Below are 23,731 nucleotides of genomic sequence, written 5' to 3'. Positions count from 1 at the left end.
GGGGGAGATACGGCCAAACGACCTGTTCTGGAGTTGGGCCGGGCTGGAGGGGACTGGCAGCTGGCCGCGCCCCTCCGAGGTATTGCCTCTTTGCCCTTCCCGCCCCCAGCTCCCGGGCAGTTGCAGCAGGAGGGGTCGGTTGCCGGTTACAAGCACTCAGATATGCCAGGAATGAGTTTAATACAAAAGGTACAAAGCCAACGTGAGGCGCAGTTACTGCATTTAACCGTGCAAACAACAGTATTTACAGATGCCAACGTTTAAATAACGGTATAAACCACGGTGACTACTAAGTAGAAATACCACGGAGGGAGCTGGGTTTTCCACAGAGAACTGGAGCTCATGTGCACTGGTGCAGTGCGAATGAAGTGTAACTACTCACAGGACTAATGGTCCGTTTCCAGGGCAAAGACACAGGTACAACGCTGCCAAGAAAGGGCAGACTTTGACATTTCAGATAAAGACTTCAAAATAAATAATACAAACAACAGGCATACAAACAATCCACCAGCGTGGTTACAGGGCCTTCATTGTGGTTCTGTTTCATACCCGGCATGTCTGAGCATAAAGTTCATGCACTATGCAGACCGACAGAGCAAGGACTGGGCTGAGAGCATCTGGGCAGCCTCACCAGTGTGGGTGCTCTGGGTGTCCAGTGAGGAATAACATAACCTTTCCAGTTTGTAGGAAGAGCTTGTCCAAAGCCTCTGCATGTTCAGTGACTGAAATACGTGGTTTCAGTTAGAGCAATGCTCTGAACAGCTTCAGAGATGTTGAGTTGGTGAGGGGTTTGGAACACAAGCCCTATGAGGAGAGGCTGAGGGAGCTGGAATTGCTCAGCCTGGAGAAGAGGAGACTCAGGGGTGACCTTACCACTCTCTACAACTACCTGAAGGGAGGTTGTAGACAGGCGGATGATGGTCTCTTCTCCCAGGCACCCAGTACCAGAACAAGAGGACACAGTCTCAGGCTGCGCCAGGGGAGGTTCAGGTTGGATGTTAGGAAGAAGTTCTATACAGAAAGAGTGATTGCCCATTGGAATGGGCTGCCCGGGGAGGTGGTGGAGTCGCCGTCATTGAAGGTGTTCAGGAGGAGACTTGACAGGGTGCTTGGTGCCATGGGTTAGCTGTTTGGGTGGGTTGGATTGGTTGATGGGTTGGACACGATGATCTTGACGGTCTCTTCCAACCTGGTTTGGTTTATTCTAATAAAGGTTATTCTAATAAAGGCCATGACCAAGATGACAAGAGGTGTGCTCCCAGCAGATTTACCAGGAGCTGGGGCTCCTCCAAGTCAGTTTTCCTCTGTGCCCAGTTACCTGCTGAAATATTTTTCATTAACTTCTAGCTACATGTAGTACCTGTCAGATTTTTTTCTCCCATAATCCATTCACTGCATTTGTATAGTAAAAATAAATAATTTTTTAAAAATAGCTTTGTAGCTGTTTGGTTTTTTTTTAAAGGGTAATCATAAATTTTGAGTAAGTGATGATGTGGTATCATAATTTACAGAACAAAATGTAAATGCAGCAAAATGTAAAAGATGCTCTACATTGCCAAATTGGGGGGGGGGGAGGGGGAAGAAAGACAAAGAAAAGGGAAAAAAAAAGTAGTTATCTGACCTACATAGATATTAAAACAAGACAAAACCCAAGAAAACAGCCAGGTAATAAAATAAATTTGCTCTAATACACAGCAAACATTCCTGCCCATCCACTATGATGATGACATTTCCAGGCAGGATCTGAACAATGGAGAGGAAAGTACAGATTTTTTGTTCTACAGATTTATTTCTGCACCTGCTGTTGTGTGCAACTCTGTCTGCTAAAACTGCACCATCACCCAGGGAACTGGCCAGCAAGAATTCTTGGAGATCACTGAGCTGCTTTGGCACACCTTGGCTGCCACCACACCTAAGGACCGACAATTTTGCTAAGAATTTGTAGAAACAGCAAAGAGTCTTTCATTCCATTATTGCTCTGAACTGCTGCGTGTACTTAGCCAGCTCCTCAGTCTGATCTTGAAGTTGCCTCATGGCATCTGCACTGGGATGTTGTATTGCAGCAGTTTTGGTGGCAAGAGCCAGATTCTTCAAGAGGCTGCAAAAACGGCTGCTCCTGTGGAGAATGTCGTTCCGAGCATCTCTTTCTTGAGTTTCCTGGCAGAGGGAATCCACCAACTTTTGTCCCACCATAATGATCAATTTGCTGTGGGATATGAAGACTTCAGGTGGCTGGTTGTTGCTTAGACTGCTAGTAAATACACCAATTGCTTTGTGCAGTGCAGCAAAACACAGCTTACAGTGGTCTGAGAGAGGGATTTTCTTTGCAGGGTCCGGCTTGCCCTGAATTACAGCCTGCTTTGCAGATGGCAAAACCTGGGAAAAGGTTAAAAAAGAGAGGCTCAGCACACTGATTGTTTCTTTACTTGCTCTACCTTATATTCTCCGTGTTTCTTCACTTACAGGTAGTTTTGTCAGTTAACATTGGCTCCAAATCACCCCAGCCCAGTAGTCCTTTACAGTAACTTCTCTTTCCATAAAGTACTGGAATTCAAAGCGGTATTTTCTCCCAAATTGCCTTTTTTTCTCCCTAAACAAATTTCACTGAAAACGATTTTAATAATGGATAGCACACAAAGTGCTGAACACCAAACCTTTATTATGGTCTGAATTTCAAGCTTTCAGATAGTACAGAACATTCAGACTTGATCTTTAATGGTGCTGACTTCTGAGGGTTATGAATGATTAAAACTGCACAATATGAAGTGAGTCAACCCTTACACCAGGCTTCTCACAGCCTTATCCCAAATGATACACAAAGGCAAGTAAATAAATAGTATGACTTTAAAGTGCAGTGGTTTGTTACATTTGAGGGAAAAAAACTGTTTTGTACAGGTTTTCAGCAGTAATTCTCAGAACTAGTTCTGAGAAAATGAACTATGAGAAAACAAATAGATTTAGCAATATAGAGATGTGTGTCCAAATGGAAATTATTTTGAGTTTTAGCATGCACAGAAGTCAGAGACTAAGAGTGTTCATCAGTAATAGTTTTCATAATTAGAAATACCTTTGGTTTTGAATCTGTACTCTCGTTATTTCTTTGCCTGAAATTACTTTCTGTGCCTGATAAAAATCAAAATGAAAGCAATGGTGAAATGCTTTACATAAAATATTTAAGGATAAATGTGTTTTTCTCTTATTTCAGAGGGAAATGCCTCCTTGCTATGCAGCCTTCATGTGAGAGACAACAATGGTACATTTATTAAAAGCAATTGTAGGTTTTCTCCTACTAAAACTTTAGTCTCTGATCCTGCAAGGTCTGAGACTGAAACCCGCATTTCCCAAATTCCAAGGACAAGCCAGCATTTCTTTGTGAAACCAGGAGAGCTGCATTTTTTTCTAGACATTTCAGCAATTGTAAGGAGAATTAAACTAATAAATAACCAAAATTATTCCAACTAATAAAGCTGATAATTCACAGCATGAGTAACATTCATTAAATCAGCATTTTCTACAACAGAATGCTTTCCAATGCGCCTCAAGTTTGAGAGTTAGCACCTCTTACATAGTCATGCCAGAGTCAAACAAACAAAATATACCAGCAGGAAGAGAACTGCTGGTCAAAGCAGAAGAAACAAATTGTTAATCCCCAGCTAAAGGCTCTTTCTCAAATGAATGTAAACAGGCAAGCTAAAAATCTTTTCACAGTGCTTGCTGGGTAAGTTCTCAACTTGCCTGTTCTCTTTATTACTTAAAATTACTGATCACTCTATGTGTGCCACCTAGCACTTGAACAAAATCCTGAATTCACATGAAGCCTGGAAAATAGGAAGTAGCACAAGCTGAGTTTGGCACTAGTAATAATAAAGGAAAGTTAACATTAAAGAAAACGTAGTGCTAATAGCTTAATATCTGCTAAACAACCAAGAATACAGCTAGTAAAATCCAGTTGTACTGACCTGCAGCTGAACATAATCACAGTCCTCAGTGGCCTTGTCTTTTGGTTTCTCAGAAGAGACCTGTCTTTGGCTGGGTTTCTCAGGAGAATTTCTCTGAAGTGAATCTGTTTCAATTCTTCTTGGCAATGTGATTTGTTTTGCCATTTTGTATTCTGGGTTCACTTGTGGTTGCTTCATTTCTTGTTTCTTCTCAGTCTTTCTGAAGAGGAGCTTTCCGTTGGCAATGATGATGGATACAAACCTCTTGATGTCATCTGGGATTGTGCGGGCTACCATCACAAAGCGATCAAGATCATCTGGGTTGCTCTGAGGTTTCTTCAGGACCAGAGCCTCTAGCAACCAGTTGCAATTGTTTAGAGCTTCTCTTGTTTCTGTTAAAATTTTGAATGAGTTCATAAGAATTTCTAACTGTTTTGTAATTCTGGTCTGAAGGTTGTTATCAGTCAAGGAAGAGGCATTTGCCTTTATGACTTGAGCAAAGGCCAAGAATTCTCCCAGTGATACTTTTATGTGATCAACTGCTCGATGAATTTCTTCAATGCTTTTCTCTAGGTGTTCTTGTAATCTCCATTTGCTGCTCACAAAAATCATTAAACTTGCAACTGAGCTGGATACGCTGTGCTGCAACCTAGTCACTGTCTCTATCGCTACATCAAGGTCCAGTTTAATTTCTCTGGCAGGCTCTTCTGATAATGGCATAGAAAAAGACTCAGCAGAAGAGTTTGAGGATGTAGAGAGCGTGCTGCTTTTGCTGTCCACACTCGAAACGGATAATCTGTCTTGTTCTATCTTGGCTTCTCTTGAGATCTGTGGAGGAATGCTGTATGCTTGGTCTCCAGAACTGTCACTGGGTTTTTCCATATCTCTCTTAGACTGCATAGCAGTGGGCAAGCCTTTTGGAATGTCATACACATTCTCTTCAGAGGTCTGATTCTCAGCCTTTGGAGCCAGGAGACTTGAGGGTACATCACAGGTACCATTTTGTGGCAAAAGGAGCATGTCCCGTGAGGACGGAACATCATAGAGGTGCATATCTGGAAAGGTTAATTTCCGTTGTGTGGGTGGAATATCATATAACTGCTGATTTGCAACTTTGGCTTCAGTGTTGGTTGTCAGCACCTTGTACCTGGCTGGTGGTGTGTCATACAGCATCTGCTTCTCCAAGGAATGGCCAGAAGGAGTTTGTTTTAATCCCATTTTTTCTGGTGACACTGGAATATCATAAATCCATTCTGACTTCCGTGGATTTGGCAAGGTATTGTAATGGCCCCAGCGCTTCCTTTGAGATTCATTTTCTGAAGCCTCGGTTTCTCTTTTGGGAGGGATATCATATAACTGGAACAGAGCACACAGGATTTATAAACCATGGTTTTAGACAAGAAAAGAGAAACAAACCTGAATTCTCAGAAAATGTTTGTAACTCCAGTACTGTCACTGGAACTGCACCACAGAAAGGCTAGCCCATAGTTTTTATTTCTTTGTAAAATGCACAAGCTGCTTCCTTAGGCTGCATGTTAGGAAGAAGTTCTTCATAGAAGGAGTGATTGGCCATTGGAATGGGCTGCCCAGGGAGATGGTGGAGTCCCATCACTGGAGGTGTTTAGCAAGAGACTCGAAGGGGTGCTTGGTGCCATGGTTTAGTTGATTAGATAGTGTTGGATGATAGGTTGGACTCGATGACCACAAAGGTTACTTCCAACCCGGTCTGGTCTGGTCTGGTCTGGTCTGGTCTATTCTATTGTATTCTATTCTATTCTATTCTCATATGGAGGTTAAACTGTTTTGAGCCCAGGTGATTAAATCATACAGCACCGTCCCCAGCCAGTGAAATCTGTAGGCTCTTCCCTGGCTCATTTGGGGGTGGGAAACTCTTAGTTTTCTGGAATGGCTACAAGAAAAGTCAAATGCCAGTTTATTAGTAGGCAGCATTAAACACTCAGTTTTACAGAATGAAGGATGTAAGATTTTATTAGTCTCTATATAAAAACCCACTTGATTTTCTAGTATCCTCAGCCCTAGTTATATGCATACTCTGATGGAAAACAAAACAAAACCAAACAAAACCCCAACAAGCACCACTGACTATTCTCAAATGCCCTGATGGAAAAAAAAAATAATCAAAAAAATCACCAACAGGCACCACTGTCTATTCTCAACTGCAATGAGTTTAAATTTTCACTTAATACAGGTTTGCTGAGATGGATACAGACTTTTCCCAGTGCTTTAGAAGTATTTGAGATTACGCTCTTGTGTCCAACAAGTCTTACTTACATTTCCCGATGGTGAATCTTTCTTGGTAACAGCTCTGGCCTTTTCTGGGCTTGGTGGGATCTTGTAAAGCTGCTTCTGCTCTTCCTGGAAACACTCGGTGGATCTGACCAGCGCAGAGACCTTCCGTGTGGTGGGTGGAGTGGCACCGCTCTGATCAGAGGGAAAAACCCCATGCTTTAAATTCAATCCTTTTTAGACCCCACTGAAGACTTTGGTGGAATCAGACTCTTTAAGGTGATATACTGTGTGTCTCCTGGTGTGGACAATATGGGTCAAACTAAACCTGCTGAAAAGCTGCTGGAGCACCTTCCCGCAGCGCTGCATGGAGCGTGGTGGGCACTAGGTGGTGCAAGGCAGCCTCTTAGCGACACGCTTGGCTTTGGGGCTGAGCAGAAGTCTCCCCACTTCTGGGAGTAAGTTTGTGGATAACTTGATGATAAATGAATTAGGGTGAGCCCAGCTCTGCACTGCCAGGTGCTGCCAGGGAGGATCTGTGGACGTGCTCCAGCCTATACGTACAACTCTGCATGGTAGGTGAGGGGCTGGAGCCTTGTGTCTGTCCCATCCTGGTGACCTGCACCAGCAGTGAGACATAGAGGAATTGTGGTGATGTTCGCTGTGCCCAGGGATGCCTGGTTTCAAGAGCAAGGCACTTGGATGCAATCAGCTCATTGCCCTGAGTGTGTTGTGGTTATGTGACCTTATGCCTTCTGTTTTGTTGCCCAGGAGGCAGGTTGTGTGGGTGGCATTTGGTTTCTGCAAACATCTTGCATTCTTTCCAATCAAATGACTTGGTGACAAAGTACATTTCCTGGTAGAAAGCAGAGACTGACACTGATACTGAGAATTCATCAGTGCCCTGGAACTCAGCAATGGTAAAACTGAAAGTGTTTATTAGAAATGTACCAAATTTAAGACATATTCCTCTAACAAATTCAAAAGAAAACTGATCTAGGCTTTGAACTTCCCTAAAAACACCCGGGTTTCTGCCAAGCTATGCACGAAACAAACAAGGAAATGCTATAATTTGCCTTGAAAATCTATTCTGAGGTCCCACAGGGTGTGAGCTGCAGGGGAATGCTATGGCAGGACTCACCTGTGTGAGTGAGGACTCCCGGCGCTGTGTGGATGGAACATCATATACCTCACCCCTGATGTTTGGGGCTGAAGCCCGGCATGCTCTCGGGAGAGTAAACAGGTACTTTTATGGGGGAAAGGAAAAAAAGAAATAGTGAGAAAGTGCTGAGCAGTAACCTCAGGACATCTTTGAAATATTAAGTAGTTGAATAGGCCACCTTTAGAGTCATCACTTGTAAGTGATTAAGCTTTTCACTGATGGCAATTGACAGGACCTGACCTTACAGGCAGGCATGGTATTTTTTCCCCCACTAATTCTTCTTTGACAGCGTTTCTGGTTTATTTCAGATATGTTAAGAATTAGCACATAGAAATCAAAGGTGATCTGCTGTACTAACCAAGGGAGGGAAGAGATTTGGAGAAAATCCAGCTTCAGTTATCACTTAAATCTTTGCTCAAAAGCAGAACCACTGAAAAAAAGAAAGTGAGGGAACTTCTACTTCTCCAGTCTCACAGAATCATTAGATCAAACCATATTTAGTAGTATGTGCAGCAAAAAGATAAAGGCTGAAGTCTGTTATTTTGCAGTTACAAAGAACTAACTCAATCTGGTAGGAGCAAACAGAGCAAACAGAGTTTCCTTGATATCCTGTCCAGCTGTCCAGTGAACAGAGAAGTCTGCTGTGGGAATTACATTACTCAGGTCAATTGCAGACTAATTCTGTTTGCTTAAAACATCCTTTTAAGACCTGCAAGCAGATCTGTGGAACAATTAGACACCAAAATATGAATGTTGGGAAAGGACTTTGTAAAAATCAGTCCCCAAACTATGGAGTTTTGTTTACTCAGCATGGGTTTAGCCTGGCTCTCTGCAGCTGGTTTCTAAATGGAGTATTGTAAACTACTGATCTACAGAGACACTGCTGCCTGACAGCAAATTATTTAAAATTGGAGGTGGTGTTCTCCATCATGTGAGTGTTGTAGTGACTAAATTTAAGGGAAATATGGTGGAGGAGCTATACAGCTGTTTGCTGCTGCTTTGTTAAGGCTTTTAGCTCTCATCTGAAGAAAGGGAATGAAGAGTGAACCCAAACCCCCTTAAGTGCTCTGTGATATGAAACATCTTGCTTGCACACAGTGCAAAATGGAGAAGACTTTCATGAGTAGAAAGGATAAAATTGGTATCAAGAAAGAGACAGGATGAGAGGAAATGGCTTGAAGCTTGAGGAGAGTAGATTTGGACTGGATATTAGGAAGAAATTGTTGGCAGTGAGGGTGGTGTGGCACAGAAACAGGTTGCCCAGGGAGGTTGTGGGCGTTCCTTGCCTCGAGGTGTTCACTTCCAGGTGAAAGCTGTCCCTGCCAATGCCCAGGGGCTTGGAACTAGATGATCTCTAACATCCCTCCCAACCCAAACCATTCTGTGGTTCTGTTAATCCTTAGGTCAGGTCTGTTTCCAGATGGGCAAATCTTACTCGAGATACATCAAAAAGAAAACTCCTCCTACTGATTTTTACAGTACTTTCAGTCACAGTTAAACAAGGAGATGCCCTGGGTACTAGACAGAAGTGATGAGGCTTTTCTACAGTGTGAAGCACACAAGCTTTGAGGGATTTTGTTTTGTTCTATCGCTTTCAACCAGCTCCCTTGAAGCCTTGCAGTGGCTCTACCCAGCTGCTCAGAGGACAGCTGAGTATGCCAGAAACTCTGCCAGTTGTCCCATTGGATCTGTGTGGGGCAGTTCAGAGTGCTACAGTTCCTTCTTCACTCTCAAAGGCTGTGCACCCCTGTGCCTCCTCATGCATCTGCATATGGCTTGTGGCCACAGTGGTACAGTTGGTGTAGTAACAGCTGTGGCAGTGCAAGAGGCAGCACGGGCAGATCTGAACCTCTGAATAATAAAAGCAGGCTGGCACTTCCCTCCCCCCCCCCCCCCCCTTTCTGTTAGAGTAAACAAGGCTTAGGTACATAAACTCACGAGGTGCCAAAAGACAGGAATAGTCAGAGAGTAATATTTTCAGTCTGATTGGCTGGCACAATGTGGAAGATTTGTGTCAACCTTACACTGGATTTGCAAATGCCTTCTTTAGGGTTAGGAATATGGAGAAATCAGTTCATAGTAAATGTAAAAGGGTCTTTTGTAGCTATTGCTTTTAACATGCAGTTATGGTAATTGTACACAAAAGCTGAACTTGCTGCTGCAGTGCTGAAAATTGTGTTTCCAACACTAAAGATGTACCAAGTTGGTCTGTCTTCCAGCACTCATTGTCACACCAAAGGAGCCAGAACCTTAATTTTCATAATTTGTCTTTGGCACAGTGGAACAAAACCTAACCAACTGAGTCTCACAAATCAAATGATGATTAAATCAACCTAAAAGCAGTTCAGAGCTGAATTCCCTTTCTTTTCCTTTCTCAATTAACATTTCTGACATGATGATTTTCTTACACATTAAAAACAGTCACCCTGGGCTGAAGAGCTCATGGGACTGAACAAAAGCTTGTGCTTGAATTCCCTCTCCACCTGCTCTATTTACATTTCATAATAAAAGATTCCCAGCTCATTTTATGCTGAAGAAGGCACAAGTGTTGTAAGGCTAAGACACTTGATGTAACATTTTTTCAAACTACATTTTCCATTCACAAATTTTATTTGAATGCCCAGCAGGAGCAGGGAGAAAGAAGAGGCCAGGTCAGGCACCTCTAGTGAGATCCTGGAAAGGTAGGTTTGGAATTTCTCTTTGGAACTGGGAGGATTGGTGGCTGCACTCATCCAAAAAACTTTGATCACCATCTCAGCAACAGAAAAACTGTCTGGGAGAGAAATTGATTCAGGATGCACCAAACTCTGTGGCCTCTAGTATGTCCATAGTAAGTGCTGCTACTTTGTGCGAGTGTAGCGACAGCCTTGAGTAGCAGGAGAGAGTGGCAGCAGCATTCTGAGCTTGCTGAAAATAGTAGAAACCAGACCAACAGCACCAATCGTACAGCAAAGGGTGATCTTTCTTTACTATGAATCATCTTCCTGTGCAAAGGATGCGCAAAATGGATGCAAAGCCCCCACATGTGCCCAGAGGAATCTGGATGGATGCATGCTGTGGACCATCAGAGGAGAAAGTTCTGTGTCCTGTTATTTTAACTTTGGGCTAGATTTGTAAATAATTTCTGGTCTTCCAAACAAATGGTATATTCTTTACTTCCTGTCTTATTCTACAGTTGCTTCAAACTGTCAAAAAAATGAAGGACTACAGAATATAGAGGCTCTCATCTGCTGCCCAGAGCAGTGTTTCTCACACGGTGCTATAAAATGTAGCAGAATTCATGGGAGTTTCCTAAACACCATTTATTAGAATGGCTTTGCTGCAAATTCCACTGAAATGCTTCCCTGCTCCCAGTGATTGTTTTAATAATACTGTTTGTTGCTGTTATAGCTGCTTGTGTGCTTACCTGGCTTGTTGAGCTTTTGGTCCTTTCACTAAGCAGCTGTGCAGCCAAGGCTGGTACCTGATATATTCCTTGAGCAGGAAGAGTAGAGACCTTGGCTGGGGATTTCACCCACCCCTCCATCTTCTCGTAGGTAGATGACGATACAGTAGGCTTGGGGACGGAGGGAACCTGGTAGATGTTTTGTTGGCCCGCTGGTGACTCTGCAGAGTCACTCTGGATGGAAGGAGGAAGCAGGACAGCCTGAGAAGTGGCAAGGAGCTGGAGGCGGTTAGCAGGGGCCAGACCCTGCCTGCCATGGAGGGAGCATTTCCACCAGCCCTCACTGCCAATGACATTTTGATCCAGAACCGTCAGGATGTCCCCTTTGCGGAAGGCCAGCTCATCTGAGCACTCTGCCTTGTTGTCATATAGGGCCTTGGCCAAGGTGTTCTGGAGAGAGAAAAACCACCAATGTTGCACTGTTACACCAACAAAAGTGTTAATTTCCAGTTCAGTGTTTATCTCTACCTTACTATCAGTTTAACTCAAGTCCATTCACTTTCACATTAAACAACATTTCTTCATTGATTTCAGAGAGTTAAATCCTTGCAGCCTGTGCCTGCTCTGTTCAGTGAGGTGAAGAAATGGATGATAACACCACCAATAGTAACAACAACAGCAACAACTACTACTACCAACAATAATAATGTTGTAACATTTATTTACTACCCCTTCCCCCAAAGTTCTTGAATAGCACTGCTGATGTCCATTGCTTAGACTTGTAACTTATGAACATCCCTCTGTGAAAAATAGATGGTTTTCCCATTGGCAGTCCATGAATTCTTTGTCAGAAGTTGCAGAGAAAATGCATCATTCATTGAAAAAAATCTAAACCTCATGCTTCCTGCCTGCTACCCTATTTATCCAAGGACTTCAACTGCACATGAAAAAGACTAATTATTTCTTACCTGTGAAATAAACAAACAACCCCCCCAAACTAACAGTACTTTCTTTCCTTTCAACTTCAGACAGACTTCTCTGTAACCTCATATTAGGTCAGGGGACTAACAGGTGCCCAGTGGCAGAAATGCTGCTGAATAGCTATGGTAGGCTGCAGTACTTGTGAAGACCCAGACTCCAGCTAACTGTGCCCACATCCACCTCAGACTGGAAAGCTGAATCCTACTGAGCATCCCGGGTTAATGATTTCTGTGATACATTAGCTCAGAGAAAAATCTACCTATGCACACAGTGACACCAAGCAAATACATCTGTTGGCTCCTAACTCTTCACAGCAGGCCAGTGTGTTTGTGAGTTTATTTTGAGGTAAGCATGCCTGAAACAGTATCTGTGTTTCTCCCCATTGCATAGACATCACCTGTAGCTGAATACTTTTTTCCCCTCTCCAGTATATCTTTCAGCATCTTCATAGAGCGCTCTCTTTGTAATTTTTTTAGGCAGGAAACCAAGGTAGAACGAAGTAAGTAACTTTATTAAGATCAAAGAAAATCTTAGAGAGAGCAAATATTCATATTTTCCAGCTTCTACATCACAGGGCAGCCAACCTGTCTCATCCGAAGCCCATACATTCCTGACAATCATGACTGTGTAGATCACCACATTTTATTTTCAGCATGTTTATTTTGGGTACTTTCTTACTCATTACAAGATGACAGCTAAAAGTGTGAAAAGTAGTAGCAGCAGGTAGCATTATTCACTTAAGGCATTTGTGCAAAGAGTAGAGAGAGCTGTGGATCATAGAATAGTGTTGGAAGGGACCTCCGAAGGTCATCTAGTCGAACCCCATCTGCAGTAAGCAGGGGGATGTAGTGTTTTTCAGCACAAGCCACCGTTTGCTTTCAGCTTCAAAACAAGACTCCCTGCTTCCCAGGCAGTGGGATACTGGCTGCATTGCAGTGTTAGTTTATCAGAAAGTGCAAGTCATGTCCAGAGAGATAGCACCCAAATAGGAAACGTGATGCCCTGTATTTTTGTCCAGAGCATTTGCTGTAAAGCAACAGCTGGCTTGAACTTGCAGCAGAAGAAAACCAAATTGTCAGCTCAGCTGATGAGAAGGACCTGTTGTTAGCAACATGCATTTCTTCCTCAGGGTGTCTGTGAACAATGGCCTTTTCATGATACATGGGCTTGTCCATCAGCAGCTGCCAGAGATGGACAACAGTCCCTTTTACTTTAGGTCCTAGCTGGGTTAAAACAGTCTTCTTGCCTTGACCACAGGAGCCTGCTTTCTATTTGGACAATGCCAAATGCTCTGAACCACTTGTGTTGAAGTCAAGCCTCCAGGAATCCCACCCAAGCCCAGTCCAGACTTCTCTCTATGGCTCCACACTTTATGGCAATTGGATCAAAAAGGAAATTTTTCCTATTATTCATCAGCAAGCCTTTGAGACCTAGCGTAACACTTGTTCCCTTGTTGGATGCTGCACAAAACCGCTGAAAGGCAGACCACGAAGAGGATGGGCAGAGGGACACTCCCTGCCTTTAGCAAACAGAAACATTAAGAGCCTTATCCAGGCGCATGCAGGAAATTGGTGGCAGAGCCAGGAAGCCTGAACTCAGGAACTGAGCCCGTCTAGTGCATTAGACAACAAGATGTCCTTCCCGGCTGCACCAACACAAATACAGCTCTAGCAAGTCCCTTTTATTTCTTGTTTCTTTTCCTAGAATTCTGATTACTCACCCAGCCTCTCAGGACTTCACTCCACCAGGACTGGTGTGGGAGAGCCTGTGAAGCATCGCTTTCATGTAGTGTTATCACCAAAGGAATGTAGGCAATACTGTTCCTATAAGCTCCATTAGTTTTTAGGAGTCCCAGCTGTGGATTCAACAACTATTAGCCCAGGATACTGAACCAGATGTTTCAGACTGTGGCAAGCTCACAGCAATGCCTACCAGCACCCATCTGATGTTTTTAGCTCTTTGGCAGGATATGCAGCAAGCAAGCATTAAACAAGCTTTGGTACTGGGAAGCACTGCACTTCTGGCAGTAAAGAGCTTGCTGTAGGTTGGCTCAATTTCTGGTGGAGTTTGAGGTGGTATGAGGAGGGTATGGCCATAGGGAGTAAAGCAATGCACTGTGAGGTGTGGTAAGGAACTACCAGTGTCTCATCTGTGCCCTGTTCCTTACCAGCAGCCAGCCCACAAGCAGCTCTGTCCCCCAACACCCTATGGGTTCTATCTGCTCATGTTAAGCAATAGAGTTAAGGAGAAGCCACTGGATGCCAAAGTTGTTCCAATTCACTTTCCATAGAAATCTCATTTTCTGAGACACATTTAAGAGAATTTATCCTACCCAATTGCTTTTGTGAGCCAAGTAATAGTAGGAACAGTTGTATAGACAAAAATACAAGAAGTTTAAGGCAGGTTGAGTGCTTGACCTGACAGCATAGCTAGCTAAGGTCTACCAAAACCAACTCGTTAGGTGGAGCGAGGTTCTTTGTGGTACAGGCTCTGGCTCTTCTAATGTGTGGACATTTGTCAGAATCCAGGCCCTATTTACACTTTCAGCTGTGTAAGACATATGTAAAGAATCACAGTGGCAGCCTCTTTCTATCATGTAAGCAGAAGTATCTCTGACCTGCCATTAACTGTAAACAAGCACCGCATTCCCAGGATCGCAGAGACCTTAGGGGATGCTCAGCTAGGAGGAAGCTGTGCTTCGGGGCCAATGGGATCTGCAGTTTTTCTTTATTACCAGAGGAGCGGAAGCTGGCTGTCTAAAGCTATCATCCACAAGATGCCATCCAGGGCCAGCTGTGTATAGTTCTTCCTTATTTTATGTGATCTCGTTAATGTGTCCTTACAATAACCAACATGTAGCAAGAGCTAAAGCAACACAGATGACATCAAAGTGGTTTTCCTTCTTTGACATTTGTTGCTTCTTCCCTGTCTGCAGCCCTGAAAAAAAATCTCCTCAGACAAAGTACATCTTAAAAGCCATTTCATCACTCCGTGAGAAAGCACCTCAGCAGACAGTGCTGTTGCTCTTCTCTCACTGAGAAGATTGCAAGAGCCCAGACCTAGAAAACAGAGGTTGCATCCTCTGTAACCTCTCCTGGAGACATTGTTTTCCCCATGCAGAGTTTGTGACCTCCTTAGAGCAATGCAAATTGCCCACATATATTGAACCAACCATACTGAATGGATCCACAGTATGAGACCTGTGGTAACACAGGCTCAGTTAACTTTGATGTGCAGGGAAGTTCTTGTGCAGCTGGAAATGTCTCCTTTTATTGTATATTGGATGTTAGGATTGCAACTCTCCTTAAAAAGCAGGCTTTTCCCATTTATATTACAGTATCATAGTATCACAGGATCGCTAAGGTTGGAAGAGACCTCAAGGATCATCGAGTCCAACCTGTCACCACAGACCTCATGACTAGACCATGGCACCAAGTGCCACGTCCAATCTCCTCTTGAACACCTCCAGGGATGGTGACTCCACCACCTCCCTTGGCAGCCCATTCCAATGACTAATGACTCTTTCAATGAAGAACTTTCTCCTGCTACAAAACCTGACAGCCCCTGGGAGTCTTCAGAATGAAGCTGTCAACTCATGTTTATTAATGAAGGGAAAGAGTTTAATTAAGAGTCATTAAAACTGCTAATATATAGTTCTAGAATGTAAAACATTATAACCTCAAACCAGGAGTACTCACACAGCCTGATACCTGTGCTCTGTGTGCATCACAGACATCTGTGCTAAGGGAAAAACTCGACTAATACTAAGACTTCCTCATCCCTCTCCTATCCTAGTCTCAATGTTCAGCCCATAGTACGAGCAATAGGAAACCCCCAACATGCTCACATAAAAGATAATCAAATGTTGGTAGAAAAATCCTTCATGATTATCAAATGATAATCTGAGCATCTTCCCTGCAAGGCTGCCAGAGTAATTTCCCTGCTCTCCTTACTTTTATTTGGAAACTCCAATTCATGTGATTTGTAGGTACTGTAGTAGTTCACAGCATTTCAAATTAAAAACAAACCAACCCCCCCTGTTGTCCTAAATGTGCTTCTTCAAACCCTATTAAAATAATCTGAATGAGAAGAGGCACTTTGAAACACTGGGTTGGCTTTTGTGTGTATGTGTGTGGGGTGGGGGGATTGGTTGGGTTTTTTTGTGGGTGAAGACAAATATTTTTCAGCTGTATTTTGCACATAAAGAAAAAAAAAAAGGATCTGTAAGCATTTTACTGCAGAAAAATGGGACTTAAAATATTTGAGGAGAAGGCAAAGATACAGCTAAAGGCAGCGGGTTGTGTTTGCTAAACAGTTATGTTCATGCATCAGTGACACCCTCTGACATGTTTACAGAACTGTTTCCAGTTAATCTCTTCACCTCTGCACAAAGCCAGAGAAATAAACATTCTCTATTGCCCCAGCTAAGGCTGGGACATGCTTCCCAGAGAAGTCCCTTTTAAATGCTAGACCAGGTTGATTCAATTTAAGTTTTGCCTAATTCAGTTAATTGTTGACAGACTTCACATGGGAAACATCCATTTTTTCTGGAGGCATATTTTGGACTATCAGTGTTCTGGCTATACAGAAGTTTCAGATCTTTTTTGTTTGTATGAGCTTCAACGAGGAACAAATGTCAAGACTTGCTTTTATTGCCTATTCAAGGGTTAATTGGTTATTTGGAGGGTGGAACCAGGCAGCAATGATCAGGTTTTAAATGCTGAACAGTCAGATCAGTTATTAAAAATAGAGAATAACCAGTTTTTAAACTTCAGGCAGAGCCACTTAAAAATTGTGCAGCTTCCCATTAGTCAGGGGGGCCTAATTCCCACCCATTAGAGTGGAAATTACAAGCTGGTTCTGTTAATTTTCCTCAAAGTTTCTTTTCTCCACAGAAGTACTTAATCTAATTCTATTTGTGTTAAAACCAGCTGAACAGCCCCCTTGTTTTCAGTGTGATTAGGATTTCATTCCCATTCATAGCATTTCTGCATGTTTGGTCTCATGCCCAAGTTTGAGGAAAAGTAAATTCCCATTTCCTGATATTAAAGAACTGACTATGAATGGGGGGTGGGTGGGTGGGTTTGCTTCTTACTACTACCCAGAGGGGTTTGCCCAAATGCACCAAATTACTTTGTCTTTCTAAACCTTGTACTATCGTAATGACATTTTAGTACAATGTTTATTTCCAAACATGGATTTAAAGATATGGAGAGTTCTGAAGAGCACAAGTTTTCTCCTTCTGCCTCCTAAGCAATAGATGCTGCACAGTCTCAGGAGCAGAGTACTTCCTCTCCTTCCTCTGCCTGCCTAGGGAACAGGCAACAAACTCCTAGGGCAGCTTGTCAGAAGCACATTGTAAATTTGTCATTTGCAGTGACTGCTGTGTATCCTTCCTCCTGGGTGCAGAAACATGACAAGATGCTGTCCCTGTATCCCATCTGACCTGCGGACAAGCTTCTGCTAATTCCCTGGCCGTGGCAGAAGTGACAGCAACCGGAGAGGCAGAGGCTCGGGGTGGGTGTTCTCTGATTCATAATGAATCAGCAGCAGCAGCACAACTCCCCAAGACTGCTGCTTCCTCTTGCTCTCTCATTGCAACTATCTGACCAAAAAAGTCAATTTCTTTTTAAGCCCACCCTTTGGGCAAATTTGCATCTCTTTGAAATTTTAGCATTTCCCTGGGAAAAGAAGTGGATGGGCTGTGACCTGCCCTAATCACCACTGTGCATCCCCATTCCCGTGCGCAGCTGTGCGGATCCCTTCCTCCATCATTAACACAGGGCATATGGTGACCATGCAGACACTGCCCGAGTCACAGCTGCTGGAGATCAGCTGTAAGGTCAGGCTGAGAGTCAGTGAGCCTCACAGCTAGGGAAATCCTGCCTAGCACAAAGCAAGCTAACGCTCAGCATCTGTGTGCATGCTGCGCTGGAAGCCTGGGCAAAAACATTAACAGAGGACTACAAAACAGTTTTGATCCTTCCATTTGTTCCTCCCTCCTCCAAGAGGAGAGCGTTACGTCCTAAAAATTAAACTGCCACCACTCCTTTCCTCTTCTGAGGTTCACTTCTCCTTGCAAAGAGCACTGCAGGATATGATCAGTCCTTATCCTAGAGTGCACAAGCTTTCCCAGGCTCACACAGCTCATATTCAAATTGCTTGACATTTCCTTCACCAGAGTGACTCAAGTTGTTGAAACATTCCCGTTACTCATTTTCTAGTTATCGGTGCAAAATGCATCATCTTTTTTGAGGTAACAGGTCAAATGTTCATCACTGAAACTCATTATTTCCAAGACAGTATCAAAAGCAAGGGGTGTCCTAGTGACCAGCCAGGGTCATTTGTAGTCACTGTTTAATAAGGGATTTTACTGCTTAGTAAGTATGGTACAAAACTTTACCCCCCTCAACCATGTTGTTGTTCTCCATGAAGTAATTTTTCAGCTTAATTTTGATCATGCTTTAAAAGTTAAGTTCATGTGCTCTGCTAGTAATGTACAACTAAGATCAGCAGCACTCTTTGAAAAGGGATCCTGACACAGATCTTACACTATCTACAGTTCTGCTACAAATGAGATAAGTAAAGCCATTAAAATAACTGCAACAGAAATAAGATAATCTAGTACTTACATTGACCTTCATTTTGTTGCCTCCTATTTCTCTGTTACTCCATCACCTAAGGAGGAGGATAAGGTCTCCACTAACCCTTCCTTTCCCAGTCCAGAGGATTAAGCAGAAGCACTGGAGGGTCTGGCTAGAAGCCTGAAGAGCAAATGCTCAGCCTCCTTCCACCTCCTGCTGCATTCCCCAGAGGAGAGCAGCTATTGGGAACGAAGGGAGCTAATTATGTAGCAAAATTATCTGCACGGTGCCATTGGCCTGCAGCTGCTGATGCTAATGAGGGCCTGGACATGCAGACGTCCCTCCTGCAAACCCCCGGGAAATGCCTGTTCTGCTTTGCAACTGCATCTTAACAGAAAACACAGGGCACTGAGGCTGAACCAGAAAGTCAGGGATGGATTTTGCAGCATTTTTGCAGCACCCTGTGTTACTCCTGTATTTTGTTTTATTTTATTTTATTTTAAACTTCAAAGTGGTTTGACAGACTTTGAAGTGTTCATGTTCAGGTCCCTAGAAAACTGACCTCTTGTACACTTATGGAAATCACTGCAAAATAATCTTGCTCTTCAGAGACAGAAAACCTGAGAAGAAAAGCTAAGCTTAGCTGTAGCTGAGGGGGGTTGTTTCTTTGGTTATTAAAAAAAGACATAAAATTAATTTTAGTAAATAGTTGTGTTATTTGCAGCTATGCATAGTTGGTATTTGCTGAGCAGCAGCTCTGTCTGGGCTATGCTTATGCAAATGCACAGGTTTTTACTGCTATGCACTTTTGAGTGTTTTGAGGTTTGCAAACTTTTACTGGTTTTGCTGCTGTTCACATTGCCTTTTCTCTGGCAAAAGTCTTTTCCTTCCTCTTTCCACGGTAGCTTCAAAATTAAATTAGGCACTCACTCCTAAAGCCACAATCACATAAGTAGAAAAGCAAGGCATCTTGGATAGAAAATGCCGAATTGAAAATGCTTTCTCAGCAAAAATCTACACCTCTGGGCTGGGGCTAGGAGCAGAGAAGTAGTTAACGCTGTTGTCCAAATGGGAAAGAATTCCTGGCACAAGCAGCTCATTTGAACTGCCTTGGGGGCGAGTGTGGTGTGCTCTCTGTAGTTTTGGCTTTTGATTTGTTTTGGGGTTGGGTTGTTTGTTTGCTTGTTGGGTTTTTGAGTGTGTGTGTGTGGGCTTTGTGTGTGTGTGTGTTTGTGGTGTTGTCATTTGGTTAGGTTTTATTTATTTGGTTGGGTTTGAGTTTTTTGTTGGTTTTGTATCAATATTACAACCAGCAGTTTTGCTACTTTGAACACCTCACTTCATGCAGAAGACATAGATCAGCTGTTAACTCCCTGCCTTGGAATTTTTCAGGTGCTACTAGCTTTTGAAACGATCCAGGAATACAAGTGACAAAGCCACAACTTGGGGCCATAAAACTACTTTCAGACACAATTAAATGTTCTCTTGAATTAATGCCTGACAGGATCCCCCACAATGGGTCAGGAACTGCTCAAGGGACTGTGGGCATGGGTGTCCCATGCTGGGACAGGTACAGATACAGGCAAGAGTGGAGGAAAAGGGACAATAGCCACAGAGCAGCAGCCAAAGAACTTTTCCCCCAGCCCCAAACTCCTGTGCCAAGTGGGGTGGACTGGGTGTACCTCACACAAAGATAATGTGAGTTGAGAGTAGGAAAGGAGAGGAAAGGTGCTTGTGTAAGTGCTTACTTAATTGTTCATAGTTTGTTCTTTCTCGATCACCCAAATAAATGATCAGAAGTTTGTGCTAACTGGCAATAAATTAAATGAGTTGAAAATTGCCTGTGTGGAGACCGTTTTGCCCATGACAGAACCAAAGTTTTCCCTCTAAGGTTTCCCCAGGAAAGCTGAGCATGGAGTCCACTTCCACCTGACTGCATCCCTGAGAACAGCCCCAAATTTATTGGCTGGGGCCCAGAAAAAAGGAAACTTCACCACCTCTCCAGTATTCCATCTTGGCTATTTAAGCAACTCCTTGCTCAATATACTAGCTCTGGGAAATTCAGTTGTGAAACACATATTTTCCCCCAGGCATTGGAAAAGGAGACAGGGGAATGGCAGTAGGCACCTGGAGCCATGGGGACGGAAGTGCACACATCCCCAGGTGAGGAGGAGTTTACAAGAACATATTTCACATGGTTCTTCATATATCTCACACCATTCTTCATGCACTTGTTTGTGGATAAGGTGAGAAAATTGCAACTGGGCACTTTGGAAGGAGAGATGAGCTTCAGATCAACTTAATGATCCTATTTTTCCTTTGGCAAGAGCACAGAAAGTGTTGTCAAATAGGAGAACTATTTCCCAAGCACAGCTTGTCTATGCTCACTGTGCTTTAAATTGCACCATGAGGTGCAACTCTTCCTGTGCAGACTGTGTTGCAGGTGCATACGCAACCAGAAAGCAGCAGCATCATTCCTTTGGCTCTGCTCACACACTACATTCATTTTCAGAAATGGTTCTCCTGGTGAGGATGGGATATTTGGGGCACAGTGATGGGTGCACAGAATTACCTGTCACAGTAAAGGCACTGGTGTTTGGCACATGGTGCTACAAGAAGTCCAGTAGAAAACCCACACCCTGGGTACTTTCATATTAAGTAAACCACTCAAATATTAAAACAAACAGCACTGCCTGCGTAGTAGCAAACTTATAAACCCTTCATAAATTATATAGGAGAAATAAAATAGACTTTTTCAGTTGTCATTCAGCTGCATATGACTGGGTATGCTAGGGGTGTATCAAAAGATCTCACAGCAGAACAGGAAATCTGCTTTTTACCATTACATTTCTTTAGCCATTGGCAATCCACTTAAGGAAACTGTAAATATCATACCTAGAAACTCTCTTCTCTGTAGAGAAATGGGAAATGTCCTGCATCAAAACAGAGCAGGAAATCAACTTGCTGCCATTGCATTTCTTTAGCCAGTGGTAATCCATTTGAGGAAACTGAAAATATCATATCTAGAAATTCTCTTCTCTGTATAGAAATGGAAAATGTCCTGCATCAATTTCTGGTGAGTTACCATGGAAAACTGTCCTCCTATCAATGTGCCTCAGGGTAAAATTTTAAGTGCAAAAAGCCTGACTTCCTGAGCTCATACTAAGCTTTGCCCTCCCCAGTATTTTGTATCAAATTTCCAGGAGGCAGTTTATTTACAGTAAACACCCAGATCATAATCCAGGATAGAAAGAATAATGCCATTATGCTGCTTATTAGACTTGCAGACAGGAGGACAGTCAAGGCATACTTTGAATCAAGACCTCACCATTCTCTAACCCTTATAGCTGTAGCAGGGTGCTGTTCCTATGTGTATGTATGTATATAATTATACCAGATGCAATAGAAATACACAAATACATGTAAAATGCCATATAAACTAGTCCCAGTCATTAAAAACAAACAAACAAACAAAAATAACCCAATAAGCAAAACCCCAAATATAATGCTTAAAAGTCTCTTCTGTTTGGTGTGTAAAAGAGGCAAATACCTATCAGGCGACAGGTCACCTGGACTGCCACTGAAAGCCTCTGATATATAACCACATCTCTAATGTTCGCAGGATGGCAGTCAGACAGGTGGGAAACTGAAGTTATGTATTTATTATTTCACAAATGTGTTTATTCATAGGTATTTGTTACTGGAAATCCTGCTGCAGAGTCCTCCCCAAGAAGACATTTCTTCCAGTGAGTGGCTTTGTCACAGCAAAAAGCACAGCGAGACTTCAAGCGCACGAGCACTGCTAAGAGCCTTGTGTACACCTCGGGACGAGAGCACCAAACATTCACGGCACCATCAAGCTGATTTCAAACAACAAACTCTATTCTAGGAGCCCTTTTTTCTTGTTTATATGTTGTGCTAAAACCCAAAAGGGACATACCTTTGCCATTCCGTCAATTCTTCTGCTTGTGTCCATTGTTGTCATTCTCCCGCAGTGTCGCTTTGAGCAGCACAGCTAATTACAGCAGGGTGAAGAGTCTTCAGCTTTGAAGAGTGACTTGAACTATGTCTCAAGACAGCACGTCTGACAGCTCTACCCCTAAAAGCATTTAGGAGTTTGCAGGAGAGATTCTCATGAAAATTTCTGTGGCTATAGATAAGGTTGAAAAGAACTGAAGGTGAACCAGAAAAAACCCTAAGAAAATGTCTAAAGAGTGAGAAAAAGAGTTTGTTGGCAAGTGGAATTTTCCTTGATCTCTCTGTCACCAGCTTGTCGCAATTAACCGCAGCCAGAAGTCTCACCCTCTGTTTTGCTACACATTTCTGCATTTCCTCTTTTGGACGTGTCATGAACGCAAGAATGGTGCTGCCACAAGGGGCTCCACAAGGCTTGATAGAAGTAAGAATGCCCAGATCAGATCAATTCAAAGCTAACATCTTTTGGTGCCTTTCAAAGCTGTTTTCATTTTTAAGGCACTGGTATAATGTTTTTGCTATAAAGGGGTTTTGTGAAATGATGTACTACCATCCATACCTGGGGTGAAAAGCTCCTCCTGGCTTATAAAAGTAGACATAGAAATGCGAGAGCTCCAGTTCCCATCCTGCAAGGTCCTGCTCAGCAAGTGTAGCAGTTATGCTGCAGCATGTTTGAAGGGTCTCTTGCACACAGTGAACTTCCTAACCTGAAACACAGCTACTTCAACTACTTTTCCTTTATTGCACCTCAGTTTTCCTTGGATTTCGGCCTCACAGGACAGCTCTGGTGGAAAGACAACCAGGAAATGAGAAACACTGATCTCAGACCACAACGCTATCTTAACCAGAAAATCTGAAATGTGTTTCAGTGGGTGGCAAACACATTTAATTCCAGAAACAGCCTTTCTGAGCCACGTGCCCATTGCTGGCTGCCAGGTCAGCGTGCCAAGGAATGCTGAAAGACACAAACCCATACTTGATTTGTCTCCAAAGCTGCTTTGCTTTCATGTCAGCATGGCTCTTTGGCCATGTGTTGGCTACATCACCATCTTCCCACATTTCTATGATAGCTGCTTCTGAGAAGAGGCAAGAGGAGGTTACATGCTGGATGGATACAACAGACCTTCAGACTGGTGCTGGAGGTTTTCTTGAGAAGGTGATAAAAGCTGAGCATAAGTGTGCTTCTCTGAGCAGAACACCTTATTGGGATGGAGCTCCCAAGAGGTATGACTGAAAAACTCATGAAAGGCAAGTAGCTGCACTGGAATTTTAATGAATCAACTATAGCTTCTAGGTGTGAAGTGTCTTTGACTGCAGCAGTAAGCATGATTGAATGGAAAACACTTACAGGTACTTCCATACTTGTACAGTGAAAAGATATATTCCCTATCAGCCAAATGTGGATCTAAGAGAGCGAGCACTTGTGTGCATAACCTTGTTCTTCACAATGCAGCTATAA

General features: G+C 43.1%; 1 protein-coding gene across 2 annotated transcripts; it reads right to left on the bottom strand.

Moving 5' to 3' along the window:
- Nucleotides 1-71: 71 nt before the first annotated feature.
- CASS4 (Cas scaffold protein family member 4) lies at nt 72-22,430 on the bottom strand. 2 transcript variants are annotated; one of them, XM_068149983.1, is made up of 6 exons: nt 22,238-22,430; nt 10,754-11,182; nt 7,327-7,431; nt 6,231-6,380; nt 3,960-5,294; nt 72-2,376 (listed from the first exon to the last, which is right to left on the bottom strand). In XM_068149983.1, the coding sequence occupies exons 1-6, from the start codon at nt 22,280-22,282 to the stop codon at nt 1,963-1,965; spliced, it is 2,478 nt and encodes an 825-aa protein (XP_068006084.1). In that variant the 5' UTR covers nt 22,283-22,430; the 3' UTR covers nt 72-1,962. The 2 variants fall into 2 exon arrangements, with proteins under 2 accessions (XP_068006084.1, XP_068006085.1); XM_068149984.1 differs by lacking the exon at nt 22,238-22,430 and adding an exon at nt 18,346-18,502.
- Between the last annotated feature and the right edge of the window lie 1,301 nt (nt 22,431-23,731).

Source organism: Melanerpes formicivorus, unplaced genomic scaffold (genome assembly GCF_026170545.1).
Source record: "Melanerpes formicivorus ecotype bairdi unplaced genomic scaffold, bMelFor1.0.p_v2 SCAF_19, whole genome shotgun sequence".
Taxonomy (NCBI): Eukaryota; Metazoa; Chordata; class Aves; order Piciformes; family Picidae; genus Melanerpes; species Melanerpes formicivorus.
This window is presented reverse-complemented; position numbering and strand designations above follow the sequence as displayed.